Source organism: Acinonyx jubatus, chromosome D1 (assembly GCF_027475565.1).
Source record: "Acinonyx jubatus isolate Ajub_Pintada_27869175 chromosome D1, VMU_Ajub_asm_v1.0, whole genome shotgun sequence".
Taxonomy (NCBI): Eukaryota; Metazoa; Chordata; class Mammalia; order Carnivora; family Felidae; genus Acinonyx; species Acinonyx jubatus.
The window spans coordinates 6,863,167-6,884,733 of NC_069390.1; the positions used below are offsets into that span (position 1 = coordinate 6,863,167).

Genomic DNA, 21,567 nt, shown 5'->3' on the forward strand with positions numbered 1-21,567 from the left:
TGCCTTGGGAAGGGAAGGAAATCAACCATTCTGGAATGGGGGACCCGGGTCCCTAAGGCAAGGGTGTTGGGGTCACTGGGCTAGAGGATATGGGAGTAACAAATGCTGCGGGATTTTAAATATTGAGGTGACTGGAGGGGAGGGTCTTAGAGCCCCTTGGGTAGGGGCATTGGGATGACTGAGGCCCTGAGGGGACGTGATCGGGTTTGGGGTGACGGGGAGACAGAATATAGTGAGTAGAAATAGAAATATCAGGGATCCTGGAGTTGAGGAGAGGGATGTCAGGGACCCGGGGTTGCTATCTGGGGTCGTGATGCTGGGGTTATCTGGGATAGAGGTATAGGAAATCCTAGGATTGGCGTATGAGTGCACAGGGGCCTGAGGTCATGGTGTGACCAGGCTCAGGTATCTGGGTTATTAAGAATGGGGTATGGAGGTCCGCCCGGGGAACGTGGCAGAAAGTGAGTGCTCCCTGCTCAGCCCCATGCTCCTCCCCCCCACCCCCCACCCCCAGAGACAGACGAGTGCCGACTGAACCAGAACATCTGTGGCCACGGCGAGTGCGTCCCGGGCCCCTCGGACTACTCCTGCCATTGCAATCCGGGCTACCGGTCGCACCCGCAGCACCGCTACTGCGTGGGTGAGCGCGGGCGGCCGGGCGGGCGGCCCGGGGGCGGCCTCGGGTCCCCATATCCCTCTGACGTCTCGCCGCCCGCGCGTCCTTCCCAGACGTGAACGAGTGCGAGGCGGAGCCGTGCGGCGCCGGGAGGGGCATCTGCATGAACACGGGCGGCTCCTACAACTGCCACTGCAACCGCGGCTACCGCCTGCACGTGGGCGCCGGGGGGCGCTCGTGCGTGGGTGAGCGCGGCCGGGCCGGGGCGGCGCGGAGGCTGGGGGGATGGGGGGCCCTCGTCCCGGCCGCCGCGTAACCGCCTCTGCCGCCCCTGGCGCCCCCCTCGCGCCCTCTTCCTCCCGCGCAGACCTGAACGAGTGCGCCAAACCCCACCTGTGCGGCGACGGCGGCTTCTGCCTCAACTTCCCCGGTCACTACAAGTGCAACTGTTACCCCGGCTACCGGCTCAAAGCCTCACGACCGCCCGTGTGCGAAGGTGGGGGAAGACCCCATCCGGGCCGACAGGGGGTCCTCCGCTGTCCCTCGGCCTGGCGTGGGGGCAGGGGGCCTGGACTCCAGCTCTGGGCCCCTCAGAGGTTGGGGTGCGGGAGCCCTGAGGTCCCAGTGGGCCCCGTTGATCCGTGACGGAGGGAGGTCCTGCCAAGGATACTGAGGGCCTGGTCGGTCACGATGTCCCCAAATGGGTCTGCCTCCTTCTCGCCTCACCCACGCAGACATCGACGAGTGCCGAGACCCTAGCTCCTGTCCGGATGGCAAATGCGAGAACAAACCCGGGAGCTTCAAGTGCATTGCCTGTCAGCCCGGCTACCGCAGCCAGGGGGGCGGGGCCTGCCGCGGTGAGGGCGGGGCCTAGATGCCCGACGGGCGGCTTCGAAGGCAAATGGGCGGGGCCCATCCGGGAGGGGTCCCCCGCGACCGGGGAGTTTCGGGGTCCGGTTAGGGCAGGGGCAGGGCTTATGTTCGTGAGAGTCGCCTCGCAGGCGGCGCCCCCCATACTGGGCGGGGGAGACCCCCACCCCGACACAGTGCCAGGCCCAGTGGGGTGGCGACCGAGGTGAGTCTCCTCTGCCGCAGACGTGAACGAGTGCGCCGAGGGCAGCCCCTGCTCACCGGGCTGGTGCGAGAACCTCCCAGGCTCCTTCCGCTGCACGTGCGCCCAGGGCTACGCGCCTGCGCCGGATGGCCGCAGTTGCCTGGGTGAGCCCCAGCCCTGCCAGTCAACGCCCCCCCGCACCCACGCCGCGCGCAAACTGGGGACCGAGTCTGTCCCACGGTGGGCAGGAGATAGATAACGCACCCTCCAGTTCACGGATCTAGTCACTCATTTTCTCAGCGAACCTAGCCCGTGGAGAGACCACCAGGATTTCTGTGTAGGAAGGGTCTTAGCAGGCAAGGCTCTAGCTGCTTTTGCAAAGCAGGTTCCTTAAATTTAAAGAAAAGAAAAACCTCTAAAAGAATGGGGAGAGGCGTTAGTAGTCCCTCTGCACTGTTTCTTTTTCTTGTTTTAGAGAGAGGGGAGAGGGGCAGAGGGAGAAAGAGAGAGAGAGGATCTTAAGCAGACTGCACACACAGTGTGGAGTCTATCCTACGACCGGAAGATCATGACCTGAGCGGAAACCAAGAGTCAGTCGGTCACTTAACCTAACCGACAGCCACCCAGGCGCCCTGGCACTAATGTTTCTTATGCACCAAGAAGTCTGGAGAGTGCAAGGCCGTGGGCCTGGATGGAATGTGGGTGCAGGGCTGGGAGGAGGGGAGACCTGAATTGTCTTAAAGAACCAACAGAAATTAGCCAAGCAAAGGAAGTCAGCACCAGCGGACGCAGAGGTGAAAAACAGCGCTGCATGTGCAGGGAACGGTAAGGTAGAAGCAGAGAGTGGGGGCTGAGGCTGGCTGGTGAGGGGCAGGACCCGACGCCCTCGGCCTCAGCCCCTGGAAGGCCCCTCTAAGCCCTGCCCAGGAGGTTGGTTAAGCTTCATCCTGAGGGCGCTATAAGGCACCTGAAGCATTTTAAGGGGAAGGGGGACCAGATTCAGCATTTGCTGTAGAAAGTTTCCTGATGCTGGGTGTGGAGAGTAGCTGGAGGTCTACTGATAGCTCAGAACACAGATAGTGGTGGATGTGATGAGAGAAGTTGCCTCAGGATGGTCATGAGATGATGTGATATTAGAGAAATATTAAAGCAGATTCCCCGGGGCTTGTTAACTGTATGCCCAGGTGGGGTGGGGGTGGGGAGGGGAACAAGGAACCCTCCAGGGGTCTGGTTTGTGTGACTCTGCGGGTGGTGCTGTTCACTGGGATAGGGTCTCTAGACGTGGTGCATATTTGAGAAGGAAGACACCCAAGTTTCATGCTGGACAAGTTGAGTGGGTGGTTTCTGCCGGCCTCTGGGCTGGAGATGACAGCAAAAGGTGGGCCATACAGGTTGGAAGCCTTGGGCCAAACACCCCCCGCCCCCAACACACACACTCCTAGAACTGTGGACGTCGGGGGCCGTGGAGCCTTAGGGTGCGTCTGCTCAGCCAAGGGGGGTGGGTCCAGTGAGGGGAGCCTCACAGAGCCTTGTGGGCAATACCACATCAGCGGAAGGCAGGGGTCTAGGAGTGGGAGATGGGGAGGAGGGATGGAAGGAGGCCCAAGGAGCACCAGCTGAGAAACTGGGGGAGGAGAGGCTCCCAGGACAGAGGAGGATAAAGCAAATGCAACAGAGAGGTTCTTGTAAAATAAGAACTAAGTGGTAAGATGAGAAAGCTCCCGGTGACCTTGTTAGGGTGGTTTCTGTGGCACGAGGGGGTTAGGAGGTGGCAGCTAGCAAGTGAGGCGGAGCGAGACCTGGGGCTGCCAGAATGGGGTGTAGGGTTGTAGGCTGAGGAGATGGCATGAAAATGGGCGAGGGGATGACAAGGGCAGCTGGGGGAGGGGCCATGGACAGGGAAAGGGACATCTCTTGCCCTAATGGGAGCCAGAGGGGAACGGATATCATGATTTGCAGGAGGTTAAAAGAGATTCCTCTCAATTCTCTCACGTACAGTGAAGAGCCTGAGTCCAGTAGGAGACTTGTAATGACCAGTAGAGGTTTGGGACTGCCCAAGGGCATGGGAGCTGTCTAGGGGCTTTCCAAAGGTCCAGGCTTGGGAGGTGGGGGAGGGTAGCCTTGGCCACACTGAGGATGGGGCGGGCCCAGAGGCCAGAGGGAGTGGCTGTGGCCCAGGGTGCACAGTCTGGCAGCTGCCTGCACCCCTCTCAGCACCCAGGATCTGGAGACCCAGAGGCAGGCATGGCCTGCCAGACTGGTGAGGAGGAAGGAGAGATGTTCGTGGGCCCCTGCGAAAGAAGGCGAGGTAGGGGACTTGAGAATAGCAGAGGCAGTGGGAAGGAAGCAGCATCTGAGATGTCCAAGGTGGGGCAGATCCCAGCCCCTGTCCTGAGAGTGAGTGGCTGCCACTGAGGTGAAGGTCACAGAAACTGCTCAAGGGTGTAAGGTCAGAGGCTGGGGCCAGCTGGCCACATGGATGCTGAACACTTCTAGGATGGGGAGCAAGATAGAGGGAGAGAGACTAGGAAGGTGAGTGCCGACAGCAGTAGAGAAGGTGAAGGCTGGCATGGGGTCAGGTGCACCTCAGAGGCGGAGCTTGGTTTGGACGGGGGTTGGAGGTGTGGCCAAGAGCCAGCTTCTGGCAGAAATGACTGCAGAGAAGCATGCTCTCAGGGGAAAGCCAAGCTCCTTCACTGCACAAGGAGAAGAAACTATTGTGTGAGAAGGACAGAGAATAGAGGAGCTTATTCACATGGGAAGAAAGGGAGCCATGGCAGGTAGGGGAAGGGGAGAGCAGCTGGGGCACTATGGGAAGAGGGGATGGGGAGGGTGCCCTTTTTGGAGAGGATGGATGAAGGCTGGTGAGGCTTGAGCTCTTTGGAGTCGGACATGGCCCAGGGTCCTTGGCAGCACCTGGCCTGGTCACTAGGGCATGGTGTGCCACATGGAGGGTGGGTTAGGGTCCCGTGCTTCCCTTCAGCTCCCCTGGCCTCCACTCTGGTGCTCCACGCCATAGGCACGAGCGGGAAAGGGGTGGCAGATGCCCGAGACCATCCCCATGCTGGCCCTCTGACCCCGCCTTGTGCCCTGCAGATGTGGATGAGTGTGAGGCCGGGGATGTGTGTGACAATGGCATCTGCACCAACACGCCAGGCTCCTTCCAATGTCAGTGCCTCTCCGGCTACCATCTATCAAGAGACCGGAGCCGATGCGAGGGTGAGGGGGGCCTAGAGCTGGGGATTAACTTGTTCCTCCCTATCCTGGGACTTCTAAGCCCAGGCTCCAAGTTCGGAGCTACCTGTAAACAGGTCAGGCACTCCCATGTCCAGCCCGCATCGCTATCCAAGATTGGGCGTGGAGTGTAGACCTGACCCACAGATTGAGTGTGGAGAGGGAGCCTCGGCAGCCTCAGGCTGAGTAGGATCAGCTCATGAGATCCTCCACCTCTTTGATCCCCTACAGATATTGATGAGTGTGACTTCCCTGCCGCCTGCATTGGGGGTGACTGCATCAACACCAACGGCTCCTACCGATGTCTTTGTCCTCAGGGGCACCGGCTGGTAGGCGGCAGGAAGTGCCAAGGTATGGGGGTATTGGCTGAGAGTTCCTCAGGAGGAGTGGCAGGGAATGACAGTAATCTCCTAGGCACCCTGTTGACCTGTCTTTCCATCCCTCTGTCCATCCACCCGCTCACTCACCCTTCCACTCCACCCACAATAGCAACAGTAATAATGACGTAGTTGCATGGTGACCTTTCCATGCATTAGTGGACAGGAGTTTCCAGAGAACCTACTATTTGCCAGCTTCTATACTATGTACTAGGAATAGAGCAGTGATCCAGGACCCCCACTGGGGGAGGCTGACATGTAAATTGATTCTTACTGTTCAGAGTGCTGGGAGCCAAAAGAGGTCTGGAGGGGTGATTAATTGCAACGGAGATGTGACGGTTGAATTGGAACTTGGAACATATATATGGTCCCCTAAAGCATAAATAGGTTCCCTAAGTAGAGAGAAGCATGGGATGGCATTCCCGGCCCGAAGAACAATGTATGTCAGAGCACGGAGATCTGGAAGGAGCTAGTTGTGATTTTAGGGGACAGTGCCCTGAACATAGACTCGGGAGTGCCGGTGTTTAGAATACAGGATGATGAAATTGAAAGATACCAGGAGACCAAACTCAAAGGCCTTGAATGCCAAGCTGAGAGTGAGGGCTCCATTCTGTTGCCGGTAACAGCCACTGCAGGTTTGGGGAAGAATACAGTGAATGTGCACACATCTACCCACATGCACAGACAGGAAAGAGCGCACTCCCTATTGTGTGCACTTTGAGATCAAAGTGGAAGTTCGGGTTCTGAACTTGCGTGAGTCCCTGGAGGCACATCCCCCCCCCCAAAAAGTGACTGGTTTCCTTGGAGCTACTCTTCCTGCTTCCCTCACTCCCCACAGACATAGATGAATGCAGCCAGGACCCCGGCCTGTGCCTTCCCCACGGGGCCTGCGAGAACCTGCAGGGCTCCTATGTTTGCGTCTGTGACGAGGGCTTCACGCCCACCCAGGACCAGCACGGCTGTGAGGGTGAGTGTCCTCCAGGCTCCTCCTCAGACTAGACAATTCCCCTGAGCTGCAGCTGGGGTTCAGAGACTTTTCCTGGTCCCACCCTCTGGAATCTGGGGAACGGGAAGAAATCCCTTTTGCCTGAGAGTCCAGTGGACCTGGACCGCACAGGAGAGCCCTGAACCTCACATTGAGGATGGAGCTTGGCTCTGACCGGGCGGCTGAGGGGAGCGAGGGAGTGTGGGGCAGCCGGGGCATGAGGTCGGTGGGCAGCGTGGACAGCAAGACCGTCTGCAGGACCCTGAGCTGCCCTCCCCTCCCCTCAGAGGTGGAGCAGCCCCACCACAAGAAGGAGTGCTACCTTAACTTCGATGACACCGTGTTCTGCGACAGTGTACTGGCCACCAATGTCACCCAGCAGGAGTGCTGCTGCTCGCTGGGGGCTGGCTGGGGAGACCACTGCGAGATCTATCCCTGCCCAGTGTACAGCTCAGGTCAGGAGCCGGGCAGGCCTTTCCCCTTCCCAGAGTCTCAGTTTCTTCATTTGGAAACGGACGGGGAGAAATGGCCCCTCCCTGGATAGGTGGGAAATGAGGCGGAGAGCCCCGACAGAAGCACGCACGCGCTCAGTCCCGCCTCCTTTCTTCCCCACGGCCGCTCTCTCCCCGCAGCTGAGTTCCACAGTCTCTGCCCAGACGGGAAGGGCTACACCCAAGACAACAACATTGTCAACTATGGCATCCCGGCCCACCGTGGTAAGCCCCGACACGGCTCCGCCCACCGGACACGCCCCTCCCCGCCCCGCCCACCGAGGTCGGTAGTGCTAACTGGGGTAGGCCCCGCCCACACCGTCATCGTCTGCCCCGCCCCCATCACGCCCTCGTCCGCCTCCGGAAAAGCCTCTCCCACTGAGTTTGCTCCGCCCCCGCGGTAAGCCCCGCCCACACTTCCCTGGCTGCGGGCCTGAGCCGCCCGGGAGGTAGAGGCCGCAGGGCGCCCACGGCTTGTCACTCCGCAGACATCGACGAGTGCATACTGTTCGGGGCAGAGATCTGCAAGGAGGGCAAGTGCGTGAATACGCAGCCCGGCTACGAGTGCTATTGCAAGCAAGGCTTCTACTACGACGGGAACCTACTGGAGTGCGTGGGTGAGCGCAGATGGTCCCAGTGGCCGTGGGCCAGCAGCCGGGAGACACGCACAACCACCGACTTCGGGCTGGTTCCCTCCACTCGTGCTTTTCCTCCCCGCAGACGTGGACGAGTGCTTGGACGAGTCCAACTGCCGGAACGGAGTGTGTGAGAACACGCGCGGCGGCTACCGCTGTGCCTGCACGCCCCCCGCCGAGTACAGCCCGGCGCAGCGGCAGTGTCTGAGCCCGGAGGAGATGGGTGAGGCCCGGGCCTGCCGGCTGGGGAAACAGGAGGGGAGCGGGGACTGGGCCAAGCTGTGACCGCCACTCCCATCCATGCCCTCGCTACCCCCTAGACGTAGACGAGTGTCAGGACCCGGCAGCGTGCCGCCCTGGCCGCTGCGTCAACCTGCCGGGCTCCTACCGCTGCGAGTGCCGCCCGCCCTGGGTGCCCGGGCCCTCCGGCCGCGATTGCCAGCTCCCCGAGAGCCCAGCCGGTGAGGGCAAGAGTTGTCTTGGGCCAATTCCAGGGCCTGGGCTGCCGGGTGGAGCCCCGGGGTCGCAGCTCCCCACGAGGCTTGGTTGGAGCAGGGACCTAGTGTCCCCGTTTCGGGCCCCCCAGCTGAAGCCAGGTCTCCCCTGGTAGAGCGTGCCCCGGAGCGACGGGACGTGTGCTGGGCCCAGCGCGGAGAAGATGGCATGTGCGCGGGACCCCTGGCCGGGCCAGCCCTCACCTTCGACGACTGCTGCTGTCGTCAGGGCCGCGGTTGGGGAGCCCAGTGCCGCCCTTGCCCGCCACGCAGCGCTGGTGAGCCTCCCCACAGGGGTTTGCGGAGTGCTGGGGCAGGAGCCAGGGTGCTGCTTTCGCGTGGCTGACCGCCCCCGCTCCTCCCAGGGTCCCAGTGCCCAACGTCACAGAGTGAGAGCAATTCCTTCTGGGACGCGAGCCCCCTGCTGCTAGGAAAGCCCCCTCGAGGTGAGTATAACGGGAGGGCACAAATAATGTGGGGGCGGGGGGTCCCCAACCATCTGCTGGCAGAGGTGAAGGTTGATGTCTGCATTTTCCCCACCGGCACAGAAGAGGACAGCTCGGAGGAGGACTCGGACGAGTGCCGCTGCGTGAGTGGCCGCTGCGTGCCGAGGCCCGGCGGTGCCGTGTGCGAGTGTCCGGGCGGCTTCCAGCTCGACGCCTCTCGTGCGCGTTGTGTCGGTGAGCCGGCCCGCGGGGGTGGGACCGGCCCTCAGGCCAAGACCAGAAGTTGGTGGAGGGGCCGGGGCCAAGGCTGGCAGCCCGGGGGAGGCACGGGGCCACACGCTAAGGGGGCTGCGTGCTCTGGCGCCCTGGCGAAGCTCACACCTGTCGCCCCCACCTGCAGACATCGATGAGTGCCGAGAACTGAACCAGCGTGGGCTGCTGTGCAAGAGTGAGCGCTGCGTGAACACAAGCGGGTCCTTCCGCTGCGTCTGCAAAGCTGGCTTCGCACGCAGCCGCCCACACGGGGCCTGTGTGCCCCAGCGCCGCCGCTAACGAGGCCCTCAGCCATCAGCGAGGGGTTCCCGCCTGACCCTCGGGGTGAACTCAGTCTCTCACCTGTGTTCCCACTCGGGGCTCGGACCCAGGAACTCTCCGGGGGTCTTAGACCCCTTCCTGCGCCCCGAGTTCTGAGGGCGCCCTTACAGGCGCCGCCCAGTTCGCAGGTGGAGTTTGGGACTCTCAGGCACTGAGGTCCTTCCTCCCAGAGGGCGTTTCCTGGAAACTGATAAATCAAATCATGCCTCTGCACTCTCGGCTTGTCCAAGCGAATTGATGTTCCCGTCTGTGGTGGGCGTGGACTTCGCAGGGCAGCGCCATACCCACGCCTTCTGGGAGGGGCTACACTGAGCCCAGCACAGGGGTGTGAAATAGAATTTATTGTGGCTCTGATTATGTACACGTGAGATGTGCCTGGCCGGGCTGGCCGGGCTGGCATGGTTTGTACAATAAATACATCCGCGGGGCCTGCTCTCCGCGGCTGCGAGCGCCCATATGGCAAGTTCAGTCCAGCTTCCGAGTTCCCAGCTTCATGGGGCCCTTGGCTGCCTTCTTTTCAGCGCGTTTGGCTTCCATCTCCCGCCGACGCTCCTCGCGCTTCTTCCGGGCCAGCTCGGCCTTCCCTTGCCCTGGGAGGAGGAGGAGGAGGAGGAGGAGGAGGAGGAGGAGGGCGGAGGGCTTCAGGACCACTGGGGCCTCAGCTTCCCAGCCTGCCCCTGCCCCCAGTCTGTCTGCCCGGACGAGAAGGTGAAGCACTCACGGCTCTCGGTCTCCAGACCCTCCCAGTTGTCATCGCCCCATGAATCAGGTCTCGGCTGAAAGGGAAGTGTGGTTGGAGTGGAGGTGGACTCCCGGCTGAGGTCCACCCCGGTCTGAACCCTCATGGGAAAAGGTGCCAAGTACCTGAGCGCTGGTCTCCCGGCGTGACGACACAGCAGCAAAGGGATCACCTTTGTCACTGGGCTCCGAGCCACCCCAGTTATACTCGCTGGCCAGCCGTGTGCCCTCAGGCGGTGGCTCCGGGGGACTTGGCTCCTGCCAGCCCTGCTCCCACGAGCCCTCGGCTTCCCAGCTGCTCCAGTCTGACTCGGATTTTGGGTCCAGGTTGCTGGTCTGCAGAAGATGGGGAGGTAGTGCCCAATGGTGGGGGGTGCCCAATGGCTGGCCTCCCCCTCCCCCATAGGAACACCACTGTCCCACCCTGCTTACCTGCCCGGCACGGCTAGCTCGGCCCCCAGTACTCCAGTCCTCCTGCTGGGCCAACACCGATTCGGCCTCCTGCTGCAGTGTGGGAAGGAGAGCGCGACCATAGGCGCTCCAGCCCCCACCCAAAGGGCAAGGAAGCCTGCCTGCCCCTTCCCAGCCACGGACTCCACCCTTTCTTCTTTGGCATTCCACCTCGCTCCTCAAGCCTTGCTTCCCATCTATAGAGTGGACATGCCATCACTCCTCTGAGGCTGGGGAATGAGATCCAGATGTTCCACACCGTTCCCCACAGCCTCAGACCCGAGACTGTTGTCAGCAGATGGGGAAATCGGGCCCCAAGGTCTGCCCCCATTCCCATCAGGGTAGCCTCACGCCATCCTCAGCCCATCCCCCACAGGCCTGGGGGTGGCCTCTCCTTACTGACTCCTGGAGCTACTGGAGGACAGGGAGAAGAGAGTGAAGAAGACAAATGGGCTGCCCCCAAAACCGCCACCATTTCCATCCCCGCTCCCAGGGGCCCCTGGGGCTTAGTGGGGACAGCTGCCAACTCTTACCCACAAGGGCCACTCGTGACACCTACTCAGCAGGGATGCTGTGCAGATGAGGACAGGCGTGACCAGCCAAGCCCACCTGAGCTCCTTGAAGGCAGCCTTAACCTTTGACCTGGAGTTACCTGGGAGTCGCCTGGGGAGGCCCCCTCAGCCCCACTCACCTCCAGGCTGCCCCAGTCTTCATCATCCCATCTGTCGGCAACACTGCTGTCCTCCGCTGTGTCCGTGCCCTCCTCTTGCGTCTCCCAGTGGCCTGAGGTTGTGGATGTGGCAGGGACGACGGCGGGGGCCGGGGCAGGAAGTCCTGAGGAGCAGAGGCTCACTGAGGTCCCGGATACTGGGCCCCAGGAAGGTCTCAAAACAGGGCAGAGGTTTCTGGGGTCAGGGGGAAGGTGCAGAGAGCAGCTCGTGAAGGGACTAGACCCCGCCTGTCCCCTACGTCCCCACTGCCACCCCCGGAGAAGCCAGACAGTCATAGCTCCTAGGTGCCAGCACCCCCAAGCCCTCTCAGTCACTGACGCGGCCACTCTGGGGCACACTCACCCTCGGGCGTGGGTCTCTGGGGGACGTTGGTCTCAGCCGGGGCAGCTGCTGGGTGTGCACGGATCAGCTTGGACGTGAGCGAGGAGACCCCTGTGACAGCCCAGCCTGCCCAGCTGGCTGCGGCTCCTCCCATTCCAGGGCTGGAGGCGGCATGGACATCCTTCTCTGGGCAGTGTCAAAAGAGACAAGTATAGTCACCTCAGGCTCTCATGGGGAAGGTGACAGGAGCGCAGTAACGGACACAGAGCAACCTGTAGTGGCCCCCCTTCTCCAGGCCTGTGCTCCCCCATCTCTAAGATGGGAGGGGTGGGGAGCAGTGGTGTCGGGTCTGCTCTCCGAGGTCGTTCTAGCTTTCAGAGACTCCAGTGACATGGAAGGGGGCTCTGACAGGTAACAGTCAAGGATGTGATGGAAGAAGAGGGCACACGACTGGGGGCCACTCACCCACTTCCGCTAGCTGGGTTGGGTCCTCTGACACAGACTCCAGTTTGGACAGGAAGCTTCGAATGGCCTTGAAGGCCTATGGGGTAGGAAGGGGCAAAGCTGGGGACTCCAGGGTTCCCATGAGTCCGCGGGGCCAGCTAGGGCCCAAATGCCCCCCTGGAGCCTCCGCTCCAGGGCCCGGGCCCAGCTGTGCCTCACCTGGTCTCGCACGGATTTCTCAGGATCCACGGTGAGGCCACAGAGCACAGGCAGGATCTTGTGGGCACAGTCATTCATCGAGTAGAGGTTGTGGGTGGCAGCAAAGCCCAGGACACCCGCCACCCGCGAAGGTGCAAATGGGTCTTTGGTGGCCCGGCTGAAGGCAGAGGTGAGGACCCTGTGTCGGGTCTGGGGTGGGGCAGGAGAGAGGGCTCCTGAGTTCAGGATCAGTACTGGGACCCAGAACTCCCAGATCTACTTCCCGGAGCAGAGGCCATCCACGGGCTCCCCCAGAATCTGAAAAATGTGAGCTAATCACTAACAAACGAGGAGAATTTTTCCTGAAAACTCGATCTGGGCTTCTCCTCCCAGATCACCCTGTTCATGCTGCCTCAGGACAACAGGGGCTGGAGCCGCTGCCCTGGGGCCGAGGCCTGGGCCGCCGTCACCATTCATCCATTCCTGTTAACTGTCTGGGCGCTGCAGACATCTGCGTTAACAAACCCTGGCTGAGGGAGTGCACACAGGCCAAGGGGGCCAAGCAAGCCTGGGTTCAGTTCCCAGATCCACCACCTACTGGCTGGGTGACCTGATACATGCCTCAATCTACCCTCACACATCTGGGCTGGGAGCACCCAGGGCCTAGGTCTCGGGGAGGATGGCAGCCCCTGCACAAGGAGGCCTGGCCCTGGAGGACACTGTGGCCCCGGGGACAGTGAGAGAACCCCCAGGATCCATGTAGGGCACTCACACTGGCACTGAGGTAGGAACCGATTTTGCCCAGGCAGACGGTGGTATTGCAGCGGATGGGGCCCTGCTCATCCTTGGCCTGCAGCCGCGCGAAGTGCTTCATCAGCTCCACATTGAGGTTGGCCTCGTTCAGCTTTGGGGCCAGGAGCAGCATGGACTGTGGGTGCAGGAGTGTGGAAACTGTGGGCCACGGCCGGCCAAAAGACCACATGCAGAAGTGGCTTCCGGGGAGGGTGGGTGGGCCAACAGTGGCCCTGGGTGCTGAGGGACCCTCCCAAACCTACCCCCCAACCTGGTCCTGGCCCCTACCCAGAATGCCGTGGAAGGGGACGCTTCTCTGTCCCCTTTACAGCAAAACCTCCGAAGTTTGTGCACACCCCTGTCTCCCGTCCTTCTCCCTCCGTTCTCTCTTGCGTGCACTCTACTCACGCTTCTACAGAAACACTGCCCCCCACCCACTGTCTACCAACTGGCTCCAGGAGGTGACCAGGGACCTTTGTGTTGCTAAATCCAGTGGCCAATTCTCCGTCCAAACCAGCTGTGACCCCTCAGTAGCTCTGACACTCCTGAGTTCTCCTTCCTCCTTGAAACTGCCATCTCTGGTCCTCCAGGACCCTGCCCTCTCCTCACTCTCCTCCGACCTCATCAGCTGCTCCTTCTCGGTCTCCTGTGGCCGAGATCTTACGGTTCAGACCCCCACAGGTGCTCACCAGGCCTCTTCTCTTTTCACCTCACCCTAGGTGACCTTACCCCTTTCGTGGCTTTGAATGCCCTTGTTAGCTGACAAAGCCCAGATGAGCAGCTCCGGCCCAGACTTCTTCTCTGAACTTCACACATATATAACCAGCAGCTGAATAGACATCTGTACCTGCCTAACTAGACCAACCTCCTCCCGCAAACCTGAGGCTCCCAGTTTCTCAGTAAATGGCAACTTAACCTTCCAGGTGCCCAGGCCAGAAACCTCGGAGCCACACTTGGCTCTGCAGCCATCCATCAGCACATACTGTCGGCCCCACCTTTGGAATGTGGCCCCTTCTGTCCCCCCACTGCCACCTCTCAGATCTGAGCTACCATTACCTCTCAGACTCCACCTCTCACAACCACGCCCCTTCAGCCATGCTAAACCTCTTACTGCTACTTCTACACTGGCCTCAGGACCTCTGCACATGTTCCTTCTGCAGGGAACCCGTTTCCTCCAGATCTCCACCTACCTTGATCCCAAGCCTCCTTTCCTTAAATGATACCTCCTTAGCAAATTCTTCCCTGATAGCTGTTTTCAAAACTGCAAACCCTTCTCTTCACACTGTCACTTTCTAACATAATGTACCCTTCCTAATTCTGTGTACTGTCTGCCAAGCCCACTCCCTGTCACCTCAAAAAGATGCTCCAGGAGACATAGTGCATCCCAGCATGGGGCACAGGGCCAGCCAGGCACGAGAGGTGCTCAGCCAGTGTCTGCTGAACGGAGGACTATAAGCTGATCCCAACCTGCTTCCCTCACCAGCTGCTGAGCTGCTCCCAGAGCCCGGCCCTACATGCAGGGTCGTGCCTGCTCCTCCCTTAACCTGCTCAGACCCATAGGCCAAAACCAAGGCCGCTGTGCTCTCAAGTGAGCCCTCTCTGAGCCTTCAAAAACCAGGGCACGCCCACCTTGACTGTCTGCTCCCGGATGGCAGGGTTGGTGTCCAGGAAACCGTGCACAACGTGGGGAAAGATCTGGGTGTTGACTGTTGGCTCATCGAGGTATTGGATAAACTGTTCCATCTGTGGCCCAGTGAGGGGGAGAACACAGTCAGCATCCCCAACCCTGATCACAGCCACCAGCTCATCTCGTGGCTTTGTTTTTCCACCTGGCAGGCACCGGCTAGCCAGGTGCATCTCCTGAGCCCCCTACCTCGCATCTGGCCTATCTCTGGCCTTCGGACCACGCAGAGTGATGAAGAGAGGCCAGGAGGGTGCTGGGAAGAACCAAGGACTGGCAGCTGGAGGGCCTGGCCTCCGGTCCTGCATCACATCCCTTCTCAGAGCCTCTACTGTCCCTTCTATAAAAGGGGTTATAAACCCCAGCCAGAAAGTGGCGTGAGGTAGGCTCACGTGTTTGGCAGCTGGGGAGGGAATGATACCTGGGAGCCTCTAGGTACTTGCTGGCTCATAAGAGGCCCCCACCCTTGATCCCAAGGATCCTGTCTGATGCTCCCAGCTGCCCAGGGATTGGCAGGGGAGACACTATCCCCACTCTATGAACAGCTAAAGTGATCAAGTCAAGAGACTGGGGGAGGCGGACAGTTGGGGCCCTGCAGTCTGGGCAGGCTGTGCCTTCCCAAAGGTGCCGACGGACCTTGTGATGGTCTCAACTTCCTGAAAGCCTAGTCTTACCAGTCCCTCATCTGTGCGTGTTTGGGGAAAGGTTTCTGGGGTGCCAGGGCAGGGGCTCGGGCCACCAGCCTGGGGCTGGAAGTGAGACAAGGGTCTCCCCAGCAGCCAAGGTGGGGTCTGGGTGGGGTGGAGGGGTATAGGGTCTGACCACAGCCCCTACCTGCTGTAGGAGGCGGATACGCATGGCCCGGTCAGTGGATGAGAACATCTTGACCACAACAGGGATGATCTTCTGCTGATACTCCTCAGCGTTGAGGAACTTGCCCACCTTTGGGAAAGAGCAGGAAGAGGGGGCTCGGCTACATGCACAGAAGCAGGGTGACTTTACTGGGCTCATTTACCTTCCTTGGACTCCCTGCTGATCTCCCAGGGTGGGAATGGGGTGATGGTAGAGGGCGTCAGGCACTTCTTCAGCAGCCCCTCTGTCCATACTCCATCTCAGGCAGCCCTGCCCTGCCCTGCCCTGGACTTTTCGAGTCCAGGCCCCTCTTAGGAGACTAATGAAAGCTCTGTGCCCCTCCCTATAATCAGGCACCAATGTACCACATGCACACTCATACACACAGAATTCTGCCTATGATTTCTGGAGGCTCCCAGCCATAAGGATTTGCTTGCTGTCTTCCCTCTTGCCCCATGCCAAGCCCCTTCAGGAGAAAGTGTTCTCCCAGGGTGGGCAGAGTGGGGAAGAGCAGGTGCCCAGGTAAGGGTGGGCTGGGGTCTAAGGGAGTGGGGGGAGGATCCAGCCCCTAGAAGTCAAGAGAACTGAGTGCCAGTGGTCAGGAGGGAAGAGGGAAAGTGGGGTGGTGAGCAGGTGATCTCCTGGCCCTTGGAAACACAGTGCACACGTCAGACCGAGGGCACTGTGTTGGGGAAATGGAAGAAGGTCTGTGGGCTCTCAAGCAAAGGGTCTTTGGAAAAAGAATTTTAGAGGCCCAGGGTTTCGCCTCCTCAAGGACAAGGAGTCCACCCAGCCTCCCTGACAGCTGATCAAGTGGTCCTGGATTGCTGGACCAAGGGGACATCAGCAAGAAGTCCCTCATGTGTGTGGATCTGCCCTGACCGGACTGCCCCTCCCCCAGGGCCCTCTCCTTTGCCATTCAGACCCACCCGGCCAGTCCCTGGGCCCCACGGGCCTTGCTCACCTTGAACAGGGGTGTGAGGACAACGGCTCCTGCATTGCCAAACTCGAAGGCGGTCAGCAGCTGGGGCAGCACCTTGTGCCGGCAGAAATCCTCGGGGAAAGAGTCCAGGCTCTTGCTCAGCTCTTGGAAGAACTTTTGCTTCTCAGCCGGCTCTTTGATCTGGGGGTATCAAGGACAGGATACGGGGAGGAGATCAGCCTAGATCAGCCTCAGCTATGGGCCGGGACAGAGGGTCGCCCCCAGCCTGAAAGAGAATTGAACTATACGGGCTCTGGAGCCCCACTGCCTGGGTTCAAATCCCAGCTCCCTCATTTAGCAACCACGTGACCTTGGGCAAGTTCCTCCAGCTGTGAAGCGGGATAATAACTATACTGACTTGTTCTGCAGATTCAACCGGAAAATGCACGTGAAAGCTGCGAGCACAGTGCCTGGCGCACCGTGGGCGCCTAGTCAGTGACTGTCATTCTCATCACTACCCCTGACCTGTTGCTGGGAAAGCAGCCACTTGAGCCATCAGACCTTTGTCGGCATCACCTCTACTCCTCACAAACAACAACCCAAGGTGTGAGTACCATTAACCCCAGCACACCAATGAGAAAACTAAGGCTCAGAGAGGGGAGGGGGCTTCGTCCATCCATGTGACCCTGGCCAGGGTGGTATTTGTGGCAAGCTGTGCGGAAGGCAGGGATCAGGTATAGTTAACCCCGAGACCTGGTCCTCCCACTGAGCCAGACAGGCCAGGCCGTCAGCTCAATGGTCCCCCTAATCTGCCTCTGAGGCCACAATCCCCGTAACTCACATCTCCTGAGGACAGACTATGCCAGGCAGAGTTACATGCTAAAACCTTTACACAGGTTAAATGATCCCCCCACAACTTTACCGGATAGGTGCCAACTTAATCCACATTTAATCCAACAAGGAAGCTAAGGCACAGAGAGGTCAAGGAATCTGTCAAAAGTCACACAGCTAAGCAGCAGCCAGGGAAGAGTTTGACTCCGTGGGCTGTCGCCTACCCTGTGCTGCACCCTGTGAAGAGATGCTGTCATTCCCTCATGTATATGCAAGGAGGCTGAGGCTCGAGGTCACCAGCCGAGAGTGACTGGCTAGGGATTATACCCTAGTTCTATATGCTTCCAAAGTTCCTGTGTTTTCTACTGTGCCCCCATTCCCTAAGCAGATGCCTGGCCCAGAAGAGCTGACCTCTGGCTGGGAATGAGGAGGACCTGGTTAGCACTTGAGTACCTCCGTCGAGCGTGGGAGGCAGACCTGGTGCTCTGACAGTCAGGTTCATGGGGCGCCAACGCCCAGAGAAGACCAAACTGCATTCAAGGTCGCATAGCTGGGCGCTCTCCACTGGCCAGCCCAATGACAGGAAGAGGGGCCCCAAGGCCCTGCCCTCCTCCCACATTCTCCTTGGGCTTGGCCAGAAACAGCCCATTTCCTATGGAGCACATTATAAGAAGGGTGGCCTGGCAGAGTCAGAGACGTGAGGACTCCAGGTGACAAAGTCCCCCTGCCCCCACCTGCCCAGGAGGCACAGGGCCCAGAACCTCCAGCGCTTTTCCCTCAGGATGAAGCTCAGGTTCCCCTGCTCTGAAGGCCCTCCCTGCCCGACCAGCTCCATCAAGGTCAGGAAAGTGTCTCACTCCTCTCCCCCTCCAGATTCTCAGTCACCTTTCCGTGTGCCCCACACTCAGCTGGGTCAGAGCAGGTATCCAGGGCTGAGCCTCCCCCCTGCATTCCCTACAACAGCCTACAGGCCAGCAGAAACTATCGTTATCTCCATTACACAGATATGGAAACTCAAGTTCAAGGAGATTAAGCCAAGGAGTCCTCCCTCACATCTTTCCATTCGCTGTTCCCTCTGCCTGGAACACTCTTCCCCAATTCCCATCGCCATGGCTCCCACCTTCCTACTCTTCAGGTCTCAGTTCAAATGTCACCCCTGAGAGAACCTCTCCCTGAGCACCCTGACCCACTATTTTCCTTCCTGGTACTTGTCCCTATCCTGGGAGCACACATTTCCTCATTTATGATTTTCTGTCCCTCTCTCCCAGTGAGAGTCCCTAAGGGTTGGGACCTGGTCCATTTACTCCCTGCTAGATCCTTGAGGGCAGGGATCTGGGTCTGACTCTTCCTCCTGGCCCCGCTGCCCACAGCACAGCGCAGCACCAGGCATGGCATCCATCAGGGCCAAGGCCAGTGTGCACAGGGGGAGTTACTGGAGTGCCAGGGCAGTCACTAAGTACCTACTATGTGGCAGACATTATATTATGCGCTTCCCACTCACTGAATCCTCACCGAGTTCCTCTGAAGCAGGTACTAGTGTAGAAAGAGCGTCTGACAAGTCACAGTAAATGAGAGCTGGAGCCAGGGTTCAGACCCAGAGAGCCTGGCTCCCTAGTCCATGCTTGTCCCCCAGGGTCTAATTATAAGGGAGCCCACAAAGTGGGGAGAGAGGACTGGGATGAAGGACACAGGACCAAAGCCCAGGGCGGGGTGGGGGGCTCACCTGAATCTCCTCCAAAAAGAGGTTGGTCTCCACAAAGCGGTTGTTCATGAAGCCACCGGGCGCCCGGCAGTTCTGCAGGAAGCGGGCTGGGTTGGGACGCACTTTGGGGTTGGCTCCAACTAGCTCGCAGTAATGGGGCACCAGCGATTTGGGGATCTGCAGAAGGGTCAGTGTCAGGGCAGGGCTGGTTGGCTGGCAGACAGGGGCTGGGATTGGGTCGGACACTCACCTTTCCAGGGTTGCGCAGGGCGGCTGCCCGAGGTAGGGGCCCGTTGAAGACTTCCCAGATGAGGCAGCCCAAGCGCCACATGTCGGCTGACCTGAGGCAGTGTGACCAGAGCCGCTCAAGGCCCTGCCACCTGCTAGCACAGACCTCCAACCTGCCTTGGGCACCAGACACTAAGCTGATCATCCCATCAGCCCTGAGAAGCAGGGCTCATTAGTCCCATTTGACAGATAAAGAGACTGAGGCTCAGAAAAGCAAGGACATCCACCCCAGCTCATACGTCTTTGTTTCTCCTGCCCTACCTCCCTGAGGACCCTAGGTCCCTCCCCAGCTGGGCAGCAGGGGACAGGGAAGTGCCAGCTGGTTGAGGGGTCCCGAGGCTGCTGGAGCTTCCAGAATAGGGCAGGTTGGGGCATGCCGCCCCCAGTCACCCACCATTTCTCTCTGACTGCTCTGCCACTGCCATCAGCCAGCTCCGGGGGGTCATACTGCTCAAGTTCAGGGACCCCCTTCCGGGGGGGTCCCCCGCCATTGCCCTGGGCAGAGTACATGTAGTCCAGGCCCCCCAGCTTCCACTCGCCGGCCCGGTCCACGAACACAGCGGCCATGCAGACGTTGTTGTGAATGAGGCTGCAGTCATTGACCAGGAAGCTGAGGGCTTTCTGGGGGCAGAAGGAGCCATCGCACTCCAGCAACTGGAGTCCCCCACCCTGCCCTCATCACCACTGCCCCCCACCTCACCACAATCTGGTGTAGCCCCCAGGAGAGCTCCAGATCCTTCAGGCCACCGGCCTCCGCTCGCTCCTTGAGGTACATTCCCAGTGGGGTCACTGCCTCTGTCACTACATGGAGGCACTTGTCTGTCTGAAGAAGGGGACATGGCCGGAGAGGAAGGGGAGATGAGAGGCACAGGGAGAGAGGTGGAGAACGAGAAATCAAATCTAGGGGTGCAGAGGCAGGAGGGGTGGAAGTTGAGGGGCAGGAAGGCAGAAGACAAGGCTGGGAGCCTGGGAGAAAGTGAGGGGCACAGATGGGACAGCCTGGGCAGCAGGTACCTCCAGCCCATCGATGTAGGCCAGAATGTTGGGGTGCCGGAGAGTTTTGAGGCGCTTGAAGGCAGCTTTGGCCACCTGGGTCTGCTCTTCGGCACCGGGCTTCACGTCGTACACGAAGATGGACACCGGGCTGCCTGTGGCCTGGGGGTAGGACAGAGGGACCTCAGGGATGTGGGCCGGGCCCAGGCGACCACTCCAGTTCGGAGATGGGCCCCCGAGCTGACAAGTGGCGGGAGAAAAGGGCTGCCGCCGGGTATCTCCCCAGGTCAGCCTTTAGGGACTGAGCCAGGCCCACGTGACCCCGGTTCCGTCCGCCGGTCGTCCCTCGGTCCTTCCGCCCGCCACGTCGGCACTGCCCGTCCCCCTCCCCCGGCCGGTTGCCCCGGAGGCTCCGCAGCCACGTCAGGCGGGGCGCGACGCGGCGGGGCCGGCGGCGCTGACTAGGCGAGGCCGAGGTCGGCCGCGGCCTGCGGAGCGGGGCCGCGCTCACCTTCTTGCGGCCGCGGTGCAGGACCCAGGGCCCAGGCGGGCCGCCCTCGGGGGGGTCCGGGCTGAGCTCGAACGGGAAGTCCCGGACCGGGTCCCGGGCAAAGAACCACATCGTCCCCGCCGCCGCCGCCGCCGCCGCCGCCGCAGGCCGGGGCGCCTCAGCTCCGGGTCCTCTGGCGGCCGAGCCGGGCGGGGCGGGGCGAGGGCGGGGCCTGAGCGGTGGGCGGAGCATATAAACGGGGCGTGGTGTGGGGCGGGCACGGGGGCGTGGCATGGGGCGGGGTGGGCGGGGCCTAAGCTGCGCGGAGACCAGCTCTAGAGCAGCCGGGGCCAAACGCTCGGTGGCCAGGCGCCGCCGGTTACTAGGTGCGCGGCCCTGGCAGATCACGCAAATCTGAGCCTCTGTGTCCTTATATCTAAAATGTGGGTGGTAGTAGAGTCCACCTCCCAGCGTTATTATGGGGATGAGAACTTGGGAAGGAACAGGGGATGGAGAAAAGGCATGGAGGAGGAGAGATATCCCCAAGCCAGATGCTGTCTCCCACCAGCCAGTGGGGGACTCCAGTATACAGTGAGGCATCAGTGTTTGTGGAATGGCCTAGTGACCAGGGGAGAAGCACAAGGAGACAGAGCTCCTGAGAATCGATGGAGGGAGGGGGGTGTGGAGTGAAGCAAAGGTCCAGGGGAGGCCCAGGAACCCTGTAGCAGGGAGAGAAGAAGCTGTAACCCCAGGAGGAGAGAAGAGTGGAGAAGGAACAGCCCAGCAAGTCCAGAAGAGGCCAGAGGGCCAGGAGGGGCTGCTGCCATCAGACCTGGCTCTCTGGTCTACAAAGCCAATGCCTTTTCCCAGCTCCCCAGTGCCACTCAGAAGAGTCTCATTGTCTCCCTTTTCTTCTCCAAGTACCTGGAGGGACAGTCACGCAGAAGGAGGGTTGGACAGGGTGTTGGGTGCTCAGAGCAGAACAGAAATAACAACTAGAGATCTTCCTGTGTACCTTCTACAGGAAGACAAGACAACATTGTAAATATGGAATTTGCAGTATTAGGAGGTAGGGGGCTTACTATCACTGGAGGGGAGCCAGCAGAGGTCTCGAATGCCAGAGTGGAGAGTCTAGAACTTTATTGTACTGGAGAGGTGAGCCAGAGCCTGACCTGTGTGTTTGGGGTGTGAAATGATGGAGCGGTGAC

General features: G+C 60.3%; 2 protein-coding genes across 6 annotated transcripts in view; one reads left to right on the top strand and one right to left on the bottom strand.

Annotated features, from left to right (window-relative positions):
- The window catches only part of LTBP3 (latent transforming growth factor beta binding protein 3), a 17,885-nt gene extending 8,486 nt beyond the window's left edge, over positions 1-9,399 (top strand). The window contains exons 11-27 of one of the 4 annotated variants that reach the window (XM_053202930.1): positions 515-640; positions 730-861; positions 984-1,112; positions 1,351-1,473; positions 1,712-1,834; positions 4,767-4,889; positions 5,136-5,255; positions 6,120-6,248; positions 6,554-6,721; positions 6,899-6,982; positions 7,246-7,374; positions 7,478-7,615; positions 7,713-7,853; positions 7,979-8,164; positions 8,252-8,332; positions 8,435-8,566; positions 8,733-9,399. In XM_053202930.1, coding sequence (XP_053058905.1) covers positions 515-640; positions 730-861; positions 984-1,112; positions 1,351-1,473; positions 1,712-1,834; positions 4,767-4,889; positions 5,136-5,255; positions 6,120-6,248; positions 6,554-6,721; positions 6,899-6,982; positions 7,246-7,374; positions 7,478-7,615; positions 7,713-7,853; positions 7,979-8,164; positions 8,252-8,332; positions 8,435-8,566; positions 8,733-8,884 — 2,216 coding nt within the window. In that variant the 3' untranslated portion in view covers positions 8,885-9,399. The remainder of the gene's footprint in view (positions 1-514; positions 641-729; positions 862-983; positions 1,113-1,350; positions 1,474-1,711; positions 1,835-4,766; positions 4,890-5,135; positions 5,256-6,119; positions 6,249-6,553; positions 6,722-6,898; positions 6,983-7,245; positions 7,375-7,477; positions 7,616-7,712; positions 7,854-7,978; positions 8,165-8,251; positions 8,333-8,434; positions 8,567-8,732) is intronic. The other 3 variants (XM_053202931.1, XM_027045759.2, XM_053202932.1) reach the window with 3 other exon arrangements.
- On the bottom strand, positions 9,247-20,589 carry SCYL1 (SCY1 like pseudokinase 1). Of its 2 annotated transcripts, none has more exons than XM_027045762.2 (18): positions 20,381-20,589; positions 19,891-20,031; positions 19,577-19,699; positions 19,271-19,497; positions 18,839-18,929; positions 18,610-18,765; positions 16,098-16,256; positions 15,116-15,223; positions 14,230-14,343; positions 12,581-12,736; positions 11,830-12,018; positions 11,632-11,707; positions 11,188-11,352; positions 10,806-10,948; positions 10,097-10,165; positions 9,791-10,000; positions 9,648-9,702; positions 9,247-9,516 (listed from the first exon to the last, which is right to left on the bottom strand). In XM_027045762.2, the coding sequence occupies exons 1-18, from the start codon at positions 20,489-20,491 to the stop codon at positions 9,392-9,394; spliced, it is 2,418 nt and encodes an 805-aa protein (XP_026901563.2). In that variant the 5' UTR covers positions 20,492-20,589; the 3' UTR covers positions 9,247-9,391. The 2 variants fall into 2 exon arrangements, with proteins under 2 accessions (XP_026901563.2, XP_026901562.2); XM_027045761.2 differs by having other exon boundaries at positions 10,097-10,168; positions 20,381-20,588.
- Positions 20,590-21,567: the final 978 nt, after the last annotated feature.

Coding starts and splice junctions, on each gene's coding strand:
- SCYL1 (XM_027045761.2), bottom strand. CDS start 20,491: ATGTGGTTCTTTGCCCGGGACCCGGTCCGGGACTTCCCGTTCGAGCTC. Junction 12,737..14,229: donor TCCGGGAGCAGACAGTCAAG/GTGGGCGTGCCC, acceptor CTGCACCCACAG/TCCATGCTGCTCCTGGCCCC. Junction 11,708..11,829: donor AGAAATCCGTGCGAGACCAG/GTGAGGCACAGC, acceptor CCTACCCCATAG/GCCTTCAAGGCCATTCGAAG.